At 41.6% G+C, this 13,811-nt stretch overlaps 1 protein-coding gene across 1 annotated transcript in view; it reads right to left on the bottom strand.

Annotated features, from left to right (window-relative positions):
* Positions 1 to 13,811, bottom strand: part of Glp2r (glucagon like peptide 2 receptor) — a 77,182-nt gene that overhangs the window by 25,780 nt on the left and 37,591 nt on the right. The window contains exons 5-9 of the mRNA XM_026390628.2: positions 10,970 to 11,076; positions 8,803 to 8,956; positions 6,247 to 6,406; positions 4,506 to 4,566; positions 3,423 to 3,492 (exon numbers count right to left, since the gene is read on the bottom strand). Coding sequence (XP_026246413.2) covers positions 3,423 to 3,492; positions 4,506 to 4,566; positions 6,247 to 6,406; positions 8,803 to 8,956; positions 10,970 to 11,076 — 552 coding nt within the window. The remainder of the gene's footprint in view (positions 1 to 3,422; positions 3,493 to 4,505; positions 4,567 to 6,246; positions 6,407 to 8,802; positions 8,957 to 10,969; positions 11,077 to 13,811) is intronic.

Here is a 13,811-nt window from a genome sequence, read left to right on the forward strand (position 1 = left end):
TTCCCAGGCATGTCTGTTGACTTTTGTTAATTGGGGCAATAGATTAATTAATGGTTTGGTTTCCAAGGAGAAAGAGTTCACTAGGCAGGTGTGAGGACATCAGATGGACATTTCAGGAAGAGGAACTATAAAAGCAGGGGAGAAGTGAAATACCATATTGGATTTGGAGAACTTTGAGTTTCTCCATTTAAAGTAGAGTACAGGGTGCCTGTGTTTGGGGAAGCAGACAGGAATGGCAATAACTACTATACTAAGGAGTTTGAAACCAAATCAAGGGATATAGTCAAAGAGTCAAAAGTAGAAGAGAGACTCCAAAATTCGACTCCAAAATGATCACTCTGGCTCCAATATGGAAGAAGGATTGCAGGGGGGCAAGAATAGAAGGAAGAGCAACCAAACAGAAAGCTTTTTGCAGAGGTCTTCACAAGAAATCCCAGAGGGCTGAATAAAAGCAGTGAAAATGTAATTAAGGAGAAGATGACTTGGAAGGATCTTTAGAGGAAGAATTGACCAGACTTGAAGTCTGAGTAGATGTGGCAGGGAGAAAGAAGGTAAGCTGTGAGAACACAAAAGTTTGTGGCTTGCTTGTCTGGATAGATGAATGCTTTTCCTATGTGGGATGAGCAGGAAGAGGAGAAAGTTTTGATGGGAAGATAGGGTCTACTGTGAACTAGGGTGATTATGGGGCCAATCATGTCAGGACTTGTAGAAACAACAGCAGGCAAAGCTTATTTTATCCAAGGTGAGAAATAGAGTAGAGTCTCTTGTCCCGCTAGGAGAGAATGCCATTCTAGGAACTAGGAAGCACCAGGAGAAATGAGCATGCTGGGCAGCTTTGGAAGGCTGAAGGGGGTGGTCCAGAGCAGTGGTGAGTACTGCGTCACCTGCCCCTTGTCTCACTTCTCCACAATCCTTTCTCTTCTTCAATCTCACGGTGAAGTCGGGGTCCCAGCACCCACCTCTTTCCTAGGTACCTACACCACTTCCCAGTAGCAAGGTCCAGATCCATCAGAATCATTTGGGAACTTTTGAAACTACAGCTACCTGGTGTCCACTCCCAGATTTTCTGATGTTGTTGGTCTGGGCCACTGTGGCGTTTCCAAAGTACAGCCTGTTTTGAGAACCACATCTGTGGACAAAGAGCTTCCCTAACTTTAGTGTGCATCCAAAACCTGGGGGGTCTTGTGACCATGCAGAGTCTGACCCAATAGGTTGGAGTGGCGACCTGAAAATATGAAGTTATGACAAACACAATAGAGTCTGGCTCTGGTGCTACTGGGTCACCCTTTGAAGAGCAAGGGTATAGCAGCGTGCTTTTCAACTGGGCTGCACATTAGAATCCCCAGACCATTGCTGAGATCAATGAAACAAAAGTATCTGGAGGAGGGACTCAGGCTAAAGGCATTTTTAGAGACACTCCAGTGATTCTAAGTTGGAGATGTTTTGAGAGGTATTGATGTAACTTCTAGAAGAGTAAATACTAAGGATACAGCTAGATGGAGCCTGAATTCCATCATCGTGAGGACTACTGGCTTATCTCCTCCTTTATTCTTCTCTTGGACACATGGCCAAGAGCAAATGTTCCAAAAGAAGTCAACCACACAATCCGCTCATGGCACTGTGAGCCCTGCCTCCTCTGCCCCTTGTCCCACTTCTCCATAATCCTTTCTTCTCTAGTCACACTGTGAAGTCAGGGTCCCAGCACCCACCTCTTTCCTAGGTACCTTCACCACTTCCCAGTAACATTTATCAAGTGCCTTCTACATACTAGCACCCGTTCTAAGGACTTTGTGTATTTGAATTAAATCAGTCTTCCCAACTGCCTACGAGGTGGGTGCTCTTATATTTATTGTACTGGTAAAGACACAGGGTCAGACTGGGTGACCGCTGGCACCTGTTACCACAACACTGTACTACTGCTCAAAAAAATGTGTATCGCCTCCAGAGCTGGACCCTGGGGTCTTCACTTTTGCCGACTCTTCCAGACATCACTACCTTGGCTCAAACTCCCCTAGGTTCTAATTCCCTCCCTCCGCCATTTTCTTCATTGGTGACCCATTGCTTATCTTGAGCCAAGTATTAACATCTCTGGGCAGCTGTACTGGACACTCAGGTAAACACCCCCCTTAGTATACTTCCTGGATCCCATACAGGCTTCTGCATCAGCCCCAGCAAATTTCAAGTTCTTGTTTAGAACTCATTGGCTGCCACTGTGAGCCAAATGTCCCTGTTCATCCTAGAAGCTAGCCTAAGTACATGGCACACTCAATAAACTTATTCGATAGATATTTGCTGGAGAGAAGATACCAGAAGCACATGTGCCACCTCATAGGCAAAACGTGACGCAGCCCCTTACAATCTGGGTCTTCTCTTTACCCTTGGTTTTCCTGCCATTTCTAGGAACATTATCCTTTCCAGGTCACACCCAGGTCTGAGCAGAGAATTGCCATCCATTATTGACAAATGTTGATATTCTTCTATTTAAAAAATAGCTTTTTTGGGGGGGGGCTGGGGTTGTGGCTCAGAGGTAGAGCACATGCCTGGCATGCATGAGGCACTGGGTTCGAACCTCAGCACCACATAAAGTAAAATAAAGACATTGTATCCACCTATAACTAAAAAATAAATATTAAAAAAAATTAGGAAATAGCTTTTTTCTTTCATGACACCACTTAATTAAAATAAAATGGAAAAAAAAGGACAATCCAGTAATGATGTGGAGAGTCAGTAGAGCACAGAGTACCCACAAGAACCCAGAGGTGATGGTGCTATGTCTGGAGTGCAGACCTTCTGTGGCCCTCATGGATCTTGCAGTCTTCCTACGGTTGGCGGACTCCCTGCCCTTTCCCTCAAGCTTCATTGAAAGATTTCATTTTTGCACACTGTCACTTAAAGGGCTTTATGACTCCAGGTCAGTCACCTCTTCCCATGCAAAATACTTTGGACCACAACAAATCAAGGCCTTTTGGCCTCAAGGTCTCAGAGCATCATCTATTTCCTGACTCTACTACCCATGAGAAATTGGTGTGGATAGCTTTCGTATGTTTTTTTTTTTTTCCTCTAGAAGTCGTTTCTTTGGTCTCTTCCTCCCTCCTGCTCATAGTGTTAAGATACAGCTGAGAGCCGGCTGTCACTGGGCTCCTTCCTGCTGCTGTCCATGTCACAGCCCTTGAGTACAGGATCCTGGAGCTGACTGAGATCTCTGTACATAACTGAAAACACAGAGAAGACTCTCAGGGGAACTCGGAGTCAACGTCTGAACCAGAACAAGTGGAAGTCTCTAACTTCTCGCTCATCAGAAACTGCTCACGGCTCAGCGGTTCCTTCTTAAAGGGCCTGAGAACTGGGGGGATGTAGGAATGGGGGTGTTCCCCACAGCTGCTGAGCTCAGAGCGGGAAGAAGTGGGTAGACTCTTCCTTACCATTACACAAAGCATCATGGGTCCTCGGATGATCCACCAGATTTTCTTATTTCCATTTGTTGCCCAGCATCTAAGGGCAAAGAACAGGCAGGAGAAGATGAAAATGAGACAAGGCTGTGTGTCCAGAGGCGGCGCCCCTTCAAGCATTGTCCCAAGAGATGGGACAAGGGGAGAAGAGGATCAAAATCCTTTGTATTAGCACTGGTACTATTGATGGTTCTTATCATGAAATTGCTCTTTCATGTTAACGGCCTAGCACATGGGTTCTTCCAGGTTTCTCCATGTTCATACAGACATAAATCCTTAATTAGAGGTTTCTCATTACTTCACTAAACAGTTTATATATATATATATATATATATATATATATATATAGGCATATGCATATGGAAGATATATATATGTAAAATATACATAAGGCATTATTCACTTATGGGGCATATATATGGCACATATATATATGTATATGGGATGATATATGGTATATGTAGACATGTATTCAAATATACATATGTACAGATATGTATGTGGTTTGGGTGGTGATTATTTGGAGGAAAAAATGGAATCACATCATAAACGTTGTTTAGCAAGAGGTTTAAAATATCCATTGAGATTTAGTCCCTAAAAGTCAAAAGATAATACTTAATTTGTTTTTTGTGTTGTATGTCATAATATTGTTTGTGTGTTGTCATAATATTCCACAAAGTAAGTTTGCTACAATTTGTTCAATGATTCTCATTCTAATGGGCATTCGTGAATTTTTTTTTTTGTTTCTGCTTTATTTTTTTCTTTCTTTCTAGGAACAAGGCCGTAATACCTATTGCTGGGCTATGTCTTTACATACCCAGCATCACAACTAACCTGCTCAGCATCTTTGTGGTAATTTGCCTGTGTAACTAAATGAATGAACTATTGGCTACAAGACCTTTGTTTTACGTTATCTACATTCCTCAGTATGTTCTACATGGACAAATTGGGAAGAGTTGGATATTGTCTTTGGGAAAAATGATGCAACTCCCTATATTGGGGCATATCTGGGAATTATTAATTCAGGACAGATTAAAACCAAAGTAAATTTCTTACCCCGTGTTCTCCAGGTGTGCACGGGCGAAACCCCAGGGCACTACAAACAGCACAGGGAAGGCTGTGGAGAAAACACAGATAAATAGGGTTAGGAGCCGGTTGGCCAAACCTGCTTGGCTCCCACCCCCGTCTGATGGGCCCCAGAACAGCTGGTTAAAACTCAAAAACCCTACCTGGAATCATGGACAGGGAAAATTGGAGTGGCACAGGCCCATGCATTAATTTATAACAAGAAACCAGATCCCAGAGGAGAAGGGATTTGCCACCTGTCACAAAACAGTTTAGAATAAATCCAAGGACATTAATCAAAATCTCCTGAGTCGTGGGTCCAGGTTACTTCCTATGAATCCTGCAGCATCAAATTCTCCAAAGTTTTGTGAAGGTATGGGTTCCACATCTGAATACTCATGGTCTTTGAAATTAAAAATATATATATACATATATGTATATGTACAAATACACACATATACGTATTGTATATACATATATTTTAGTTGCAGATGGACACAATACCTATATTTTATTTGTTTATTTTTGTGTGGTGCAGGGATCAAACCCAGTGCCTCACACATGCTAGGCAAGCGCTCTACTACTGAGCCACAACCACAGCCCTCTTGGTCATATTTTTAAAATTAAAACAAAACACAAAATGCATAGACCAAATATTTGTGTCCTTCCAAAATTCATATGTTGAATCCTTCCTGTCAATTGACCATATTTGGAGTTAGGGTCTTTGGAGGTCAATAGGTTTAAATGAGGTTGTGAGAGTGGGGTCCTCATAGCAGATTAGTGTCCTTATAAAAAGAGACTATAGAGTTTGATATCTCTCTCTCTCTCTCTCTCTCTCTCTCTCTCTCTCTCTCTCCCATGTGAGGATACATCAGGAGCCAGCAGTCTGCAAGTCAGAAAGACAGCCCTCACCAGAACCCAATTGCTATGGGTGAGATCTGGCATATTCCCCAAAGGCTCCTGGATTGAAGCTTTGATTCTCCAGGGCAGCACTGTTCAGAGGTGTGGCTCTGGGGGAGTGAGTGGATCATGAAGGCTCTCTCCTCATCAATGGATTAACCCATGAGTGGATTAAATATTTGGTGGCATAATAGGGTGGTAGTAGAAAGTGCAGGCGGTGGGGTCTAGTTGAAGGAGGTAGGTCACTGGGGATGTCCCTGGGAAGACATTTCTCGTCCCCTACCCCTTCTTCACACTCTCTCATTTTTTCCTGGCTACCTGAGCTTAGCAGTTTTCCTCCACCACACCTTCCACCATGATGTTCTGTCTCATCCCAGGCCAAGAGCAATGGGGCCAGCCAACCATGAACTGAAGTCTCTGAAACTGTGAACCAAAATAAATCCTTCTTCCTTTCAGTTGTTTTTCTCAAGTATTTGGTCACAGGGACAGAAAGCCAGCAGACTGACCATGCTGGGCTCCCCAACCTCCAGAACCAGGAGAAATCAACGACTGTGGTTTAAGCCACACGGGTATTTTGTTATGGCATCAGAAACAGAGTAATGCAGTTGAGAACGGCATAGGAGGAATGTTAATTGTATCATGCCACCAAAGACCTTTCAAATTTTTTAATGTGTTCATTAGCATACAGGTCCACACACCCCCTTATTTTCATAACCTCTTATCATTGAGAAACCATCTTCCAGTTGGTTTTCTAACTGCAACAAAAGTCTCTATCGGGATCCAGTGTTCTAGTTGGTCCTCGGGAAAAGAGGCTGGAGGTCACGTTACTCACCCCAACCCACCACCAGGTATCTGGGCCACAGCCGCCTTTCAGGAAGCACCGTGGGCTCCAACAGGGCATGGAGGTAAAGACCTTCGACCAGCAGCCATAAGTGGTTGGCACCCACGCAGTAGTGCAGGAAAACCTGGACGGAGCGGCAGGAGGTGGACATCTGCAGAGGGCAGATGAGAGTGAGTGCTGCATTTCCCAGCAGCTGAACCCCCAGTGAGCAGAGAAATACCTCCCTGGACACAAACCCTCTCCCCTACTCTTCTCTCTCCTGGGCCTTTGCTGATCATCTCAGGGAGACAGCAATAATATAGAATGTGAAGTCTCTAGAAAAAGTTGTTTTTTTCCAATATGACAAAGGTTTAATGAAAGAACAATTTATAAACTTTTAATCAGGTATAGGTAAACAAATAGAAAATGATACAGTACCCCAGGCAGAACTAGCTGAGATCATTATCCTCCTTAGGACTACAGGGGTAAAGCAGGGATAATAGAAAAGTCTTATTTCCTAGTCTCTATCTAGAAGAGGCTTTCTATTTATAACCTGTCCTATATGTGCATTTTTTGGTCAGATACATTTTTATTTGTTCTATTTAATTATACATGACAGTAGAGTGCATTTTGACACATCATACATAAATGGAGCATAACTTCTCACTCTTCTGGTTGTGCATGTAGAATCCCACCAGTCATGTAGTCATATACGCACATGGGGAATCATGTCAATTCATTCCACTACATTTCTTACCCCCATGCCCCCTCCCCTCCCTTCACTCTCCTCTGCCTAATCCAAAGTACCTCTATTTTTCCCTAGTCTCTCCCCACCTTATCGTAAATTAGCATCCGCATATCAGAAACAACATTCGGCCTTTGGTTTTTGGGATTGGCTTATTTTGCTATATGTGCTTTTTTATAAAGCACCTGTTTTTATCATGGATGAAGTTGTATCCTTATTTTGCAACACCTAAGCTTTTTGAGTGTTTTGAGGTGATGGTTTATGATAAATGATAGAACTAGTAAATAGAGCAGCTTATGAATATCCTTTTGTCATATTTAATAGAAAAGAAGCACTTTGCATATGGAACTTTTATTTGTTCTAATTAGTTATACATGATAGTAAAATGTATTTTGACGTATTATACATACATGGAATATAACTTCTCATTGTTCTCGTTGTACATGATGTAGAATTACATTGATCATGTAGTCATATATGCACATAGGATAATAATCAAGAATATAAGCAACAATTAATGTTAGTGAAGATGTGGGGAAAAGGCACACTCATACATTGCTGGTGGGACTGCAAATTGGTGCAACCACTATGGAAAGGCAATATGGAGACTCCTCAGAAAACTTAGAAAGGAACCACCATTTGACCAGCTATTCCACTCCTTGGTTTATACCCAAAGGACTTAAAATCAGCATACTCTAGTGACACTGCCACATTAACGTTTAAAGCAGCTTAATTCACAAAAGCTAAACTATGGAACCTACCTAGGTGCCTTTCAACAGATGAAAAGATAAAGAAAATGTGCTATATACACACAAGGGAATGTTACTCAGCCATAAGGAAGAATAAAAATTATGGCATTTGCCCATAAATGTATGGAGAATATCATGCTAATTGATATAAGCCAATCCCCCAAAATCTGATGGCTGAATGTTTTCTCTGATATGTGGATGTGAACTCACAATAAGGGGGGTCAGGGAAAAACAGAATTATTTTGGATTAAACAAAGGGGAATGAAGGGAAGGGAGGGAGATGGGAATAGAAAAGATAGTAGAAAAAGTCTCTACTACTATTGACACCAGAATAGAAAATTTGAACATAAAATTCATAATTAAGCCATAATTTAAAACCTTCCAATTCAGAAAACTCTGAATCCAAATGGCTTCACTGCTACAATCTATCAAACATTTAAGGAAGAAATATCATCAATCTTAAATGAATTCTTCCAGGGAATAGTAAAATAGGGAACATGTACCAACTTAAAAGGTCCACACAAACTTTATACCCAAACCTCATAAGAAAAGAAAATGACAGTCCAGTCTTTCTCACAAATGTCAGTGAAGACATGCCAAACAAAAACAGTAAACTGAATCCAGTAATATAGGAGGAAGTTTAATCTATCAAAACTTCATCTGGTCTATTCCAGGAATGCAAGGTTAGTTTAACAGGTTACTGCTTTATTAGCATGATAAAAAAAATGATCTCCATAGATTTTCAATTTTCATAAATTTTCAATAATTATAAAAAATTACAATTATGGATCTAATCCAAAATGAGTGAAGAAAAAGAGTGAAAATACAAAATACCAATATCAAGATTTTGCTTACAGATGAAAGTTTTTCCCACCTGAGGACACGCGGTAGCCATAGGTGATCCTGTCTGCCTCTGGATCCCTTCAACTGGCCCACTCTCGAGAGCCTGTTGTGTTTTTAAATCCCAGGCTGCTTCTCTAGCCAGAGAGCCCCACCCACCTGCCCTCTGATTCCCAAGTCTCACCCAGCTGGTGGGAGGCTGAATTTGGATGGTGGAGGAGGGAAGGGGATTACCTCTGACAGATAGGACATCCACCCACTCTCATTGTCTGGCCTCTTGGAGTAAGAGTTATAGAAGACAACGTCCTTCACCAGCACAGCCAGGGCTTTCAGGATGAATGAAGCAAACAAGTTCATGTGGATGTAGTTACGTGTACAGTGGAGCTTTCTGTGCAAAGAGGAAAACAAGTGTCACCCTCAGGAAAGAATGGCTGGGGCCAAAAGGTCCATGCCTGATCCATCTGCATATCTACCACTAAAGACAGAGGTTCCTAGTGAAGGCTTCAGAGTTGGACCACTGGGGTATGTGATCTTACTTCTCTGTGCCTCATTTTCTTTATCCATAAGGGTAACGATAGTTATCTTTATATAACATGTTCACTGTGCCAGGCCATTTTCTAAGCCATTAACTTGTGAGTGTCCTTCCTCTTTGCCGTCACTAGAAGAGTGGGCAGTCTCATTACCCTGATTTCATAAATGGTGGAAGTGAAGGAGGAAGGTTAAGTTACCTGTCTAAAGTTCCACATCATTAATTAATAGAGCTGAGATTTAAATCTAGAAACTCTGAGGCCAAAGTATGGCTGTCCAAGGCTCTACTGCCTCTGAGAATAAGAGCATTGGTCTCAGAGGCGTGGGGGAGAATTAAATCAGTTAATTCATGTAAAGTGCATCTAATAAGTGTCCAGAAAAAAATGTCAGCTAATTTCCTCTCCCTGGAGCCTCCTCTTGGTTCTTTGTCTTATAAGCAGATGTGACATAGTGCATTCTCAGTCTCTCTAGCCAAAGGGACTCTTTTCCACCACTACACCTCTGGCGTAGCACATACCCCATCCTACTTTGGTTTAGGGCAATTATTATATTAAAGGAATTAAATTAAATTATTATATTAAATTATTATATTATATTAAAGGCAGGTCCTTGTATTAATGATGTATGCATCCTCCTGCATAACCAAACAGTGGGCCGTTCAAGGGCAGGGACCGAGCCTTGCTCCTTCTGGAGTCTGAGGCAAAACAGATCCATGGTCAACCTAGACTCAGCTGGCATTACTTCCTGCAGGGCTGAACAGTTATTTTATCCTGGATTGGTTCGGGGACTTTGGGAAGGTGTAGAGGGAGGTCACAGGTAGTCAGTGGGTACAGGCTGTAGAATTGTCTCATAGCTCAAGAATTGTTCTCTCCATGGGGTAGATGGTCAGGACGCTGCTCCAAGAACCATAGAGCATTCTGGGGTTAGAGAGTCAGACGGGATTCTGACCTGGGGCTAGCAGAGTCCAGTGGGAGGTGCCCTGGAACTAGACCCACGTCATCTCCAGGGTTCCATTCCTTCTCTGGCCACTGGAGTTGAGGGCTCATTCTGCTGTGTAATATTCACTTGTGTTTCTTAACGGGCTGAGACCACTGGACAGCCTTTGAGGGCTCCCCAGTGGGTCTGTAAATATCTTACTTGGGCAGTACCTAATAATGTGATTTAGTAAAATGCATCGAGGCTTTGAATTCCGAAAGACAGTACAAGCAAAAATGCTCAGACCCTGGCTCCATTACCCACGAGCTCTGAGCTTGGACAAGTTACTTTATCTCTCCATATTTCAGTTAGCTCACTTATAAAAAGGGAGCAATATTAACACTAACCTCTTAGGATCAGAATGAATCAACTTGAATTGGGAAGAGATTTAAAGTACTTGATGCATGTGAAGTGCTGGGAGGAAACACTTAAGTAATTAATAGCTAAGTGGAATTCAAAGATGCTGGGTTAAAATCCCAGCTCTACCATCCATTTGCCTTTGAAGGAAGTTTCTGAATCTCGTCTGTAACTATAATGCCTCTGATAGAGTTGTGGTAAGAAGGAGATGGGGTAGTGATGAGTGGGATCAGGGATCTTCGACTAGGGTGAGGGCACGGATGGCATCTAATGCAAAGGAGTCCTGGACTCATGGTCTAGCTGTGTGTCAGTCTGGTTTTATGGCCAATCACAGTTCAATGCCTCTCCCTGGGACTTAGATAACTCCTTTCTTCCCCTTCATCTGCAAAATGGGATGGATGCCCTGAAGACTCTTTCAGGTCCCTTCCAACTCTGAGGAACCGTGTTATCAGCCAGCCTCATCTTCCAGAGGCAGCCATTGAGCAAACCCCATGGTGCATGTCTGACTGTACATCTGTCCGTCTGCAGGAGTTTTACTCACCGAAGGAACAAAAGGAGGGTGAGAGCCAGGAAGAGGGAGATAAGGGAGAGGGAGTATCCCACCGTGTACATCAGCTGCAGAGTGGACAGCAAGGCGTAATTCTCCACCTGGACACAGAGGAAGAACAGATGAGGATCAAGACAGAGCCTACAACCCCCAAACCACATACCCAGGGCCACCGTGGGTCTAGGCATCGACTGAGATGTGTCCAGGCTCCCCAACATGCCTCTACACCTCTCCTTTGCTATGCTTGTTGACATCCAGGCAGGGTGGCTTAGACTGCTCTCTGTCACATCTCAGAGCCCACCGAGGGTCTCACCCCATGATGGATGCACCAAGAGTCACCATATCATAACAGAGTTGTGTCTAGGACAAGAGCATGCCTGGGAAATGAGGACAAGCTCTTTGTCCCTGGGAGTGCTATTCCTGGAGTCTCTGAGTCCTCCTCCCTAGAGGATTGGGCCAAATTTCTGTCTGGATGAATAATTTTTCATAGATGATTTTTTTGAAGTTAGCCCAATAGAACAGAGCCATGTTTTCTCTAAGTCCCAGGATAGCCTGAATGTGAACAGAGACTATTTATTAAAAATTCTGTGTTATTAAGCATGATTTTCCAATGGAGTCCCACCTTCTCCCTCAATCCTTTATGCATATTGCAGTTAAGATTAGGCTTCTCAATAACTTTCTGTGCAAACACCCACAGTAAATACTCAATATCTACCAAATTAGGTATTGAACTTCTTTGCATAATTTGTGATATGTCAGTATGTTTTATATTTATGCATGAACTGTACATACTTAAAGTCTAAAAGCTGATAAGTCTGGACAAATGAGTAAGTCTTTGATTTTATCACCACAAGAAAAATAATGAACATTCCCATAACCTCCCCCAAAAGTTTCCTCATGACCCTTTGTGATATGTCTCCCCTTGCCCCCATCCCTAGCTCATTGCTATTCACCCCCTGCCCAGGGATATACTGCTCTGCTTTCTGTCATTAGAGATCAGTTTGTATTTTCTAAAATTTTATATAAACAGACTATTTTGACGTGTTACTCTTTTGTCAGGCTTATTGCATCTGGAGTATTTATTTTGAGGTTCCTTCATGCCATACCATGTTTCAATAGTTTGTTTCTTTTTTATTGCTGAATAGCATTTCACTGTGAAAATACCACATTTTATTTATCCTCTTACTTACTGGTGGGCGATTGGATTGTTTTCAGTTTTGGGCTTTCACAAAGTTTTTATGAACACTTCTGGGCAAGTTCTTGTGTGGACATAGGTTTTTATTTCTCTCAGATAAATACCTAGAAATAGAATAGTGGAAGAGTATGGTGTATAGTTTAACTTCTTAAGAAATGGCCACACTGTTTTCTAAAGAAGTGGTAGCAATTTACATTTCCATCAGCCCCATGTGAGCTCTTTTGCATTCCCCCAATACATAGTACAATAAGTCTTAAATTTTAACCATTCTAGTGGTATTCAGTAGTACCTCACCATGGCTATACTTTGTACTTTCCTAAAATATATGCTCTTGAGAGTCTTTTCATTGCTTAATTGCCATCTGTATATTTTACTGGGTAAGATATTTATTCAAATACTTGTCCATCTTTTATTTTTTATTTTTTTTAATATTTATTTTTTTAGTTTTTTGGCAGACAGAACATCTTTGTTTGTATGTGGTGCTGAGGATCGAACCCAGGCCGCACGCACGCCAGGCGAGAGTGCTACTGCTTGAGCCACATCCCCAGCCCTTGTCCATCTTTTAAATCAAGCTGTTTCTCTTCTTATTTTTGAGTTGCAAATGTCCCTTTTATAATCTAGGTTCAAATCTCTTGTCTTGCAAGTATCTTCTTTCATTCTGTTTATTTCCTTTTAATTTTCTTAGTAGCATGAGTTAGTGTTAGGTCTTCCTACTTTGTTCTGTTTCAAAGTCATATTGACTCTTACGGATTCGTATAAATTCTAGAATCATCTTGTCCATTTTCACCAAAATTACTCTTGGATTTTTATTGGAATTGCATTGAAACCATGGGTCAGTTTAGAAAGATTGACATCCTAATTATTAAGTCCATGAACATGGTCTATCCCCCACTTTAGTTAAGTTTAAAAAATTTTGCTCAGCGAAATCTTTTGTCAAATATATCCTTATTTGTTTCATATTTTAATGCTGTTTTTATTTTCTTAATTTCAATTCTCAATCACTCGTTGCTAGTATACGAAAATACAGTTGATTTTTGTATTTGTTCTGTATTTCAAAAACTTGTTAAATTCACTTATTAGGATTAATAGTGTTCAGTGTAGATTCCTTGGGATGATCATGCTATATTTGAATAACAACATTTTTACTTCTTCTTTTCCAAATTCTATGCCCTTTGCCTCCTTCCTTGCCTGTTTTTCTCTCTCTAGGATCTCCAGTACAATGTTGAATAGAAGTAGAAAAAAATGGAATAACTTCCTGGTGAAAGATATTAGGGGAAAATGGTCTCTCACCAATTAATATGATGTGAGCTACAAGTGCCTTTTATATTGATTTTCTGTGGCTGCTGTAACATAGTACCACAAAATTGATGACTTAAAATAATATGACTTAATTCCCATAGTTTGGGTCAGAAATCCAAAATCAGCTTCAGCTCATAACAAAGTGTTGGAGGCTGCAGAAAATAATCAATTTACTGGCAATTTCTATGTCTGTATTTATTTTCTCTGGCTCTCTTTCCCATCTTCACTGTCCACAGTGTAGCATCTTCTCTCCTCTCTGACAGCACTTTCATCCTTAATCCTACTATCCCCCTCTCCTTAGGACACTCCTGTTTACTATGGGCCCACCAGGATCACCCGGGA

This window comes from Urocitellus parryii, chromosome 7, assembly GCF_045843805.1.
Source record: "Urocitellus parryii isolate mUroPar1 chromosome 7, mUroPar1.hap1, whole genome shotgun sequence".
NCBI classification, from domain to species: Eukaryota; Metazoa; Chordata; class Mammalia; order Rodentia; family Sciuridae; genus Urocitellus; species Urocitellus parryii.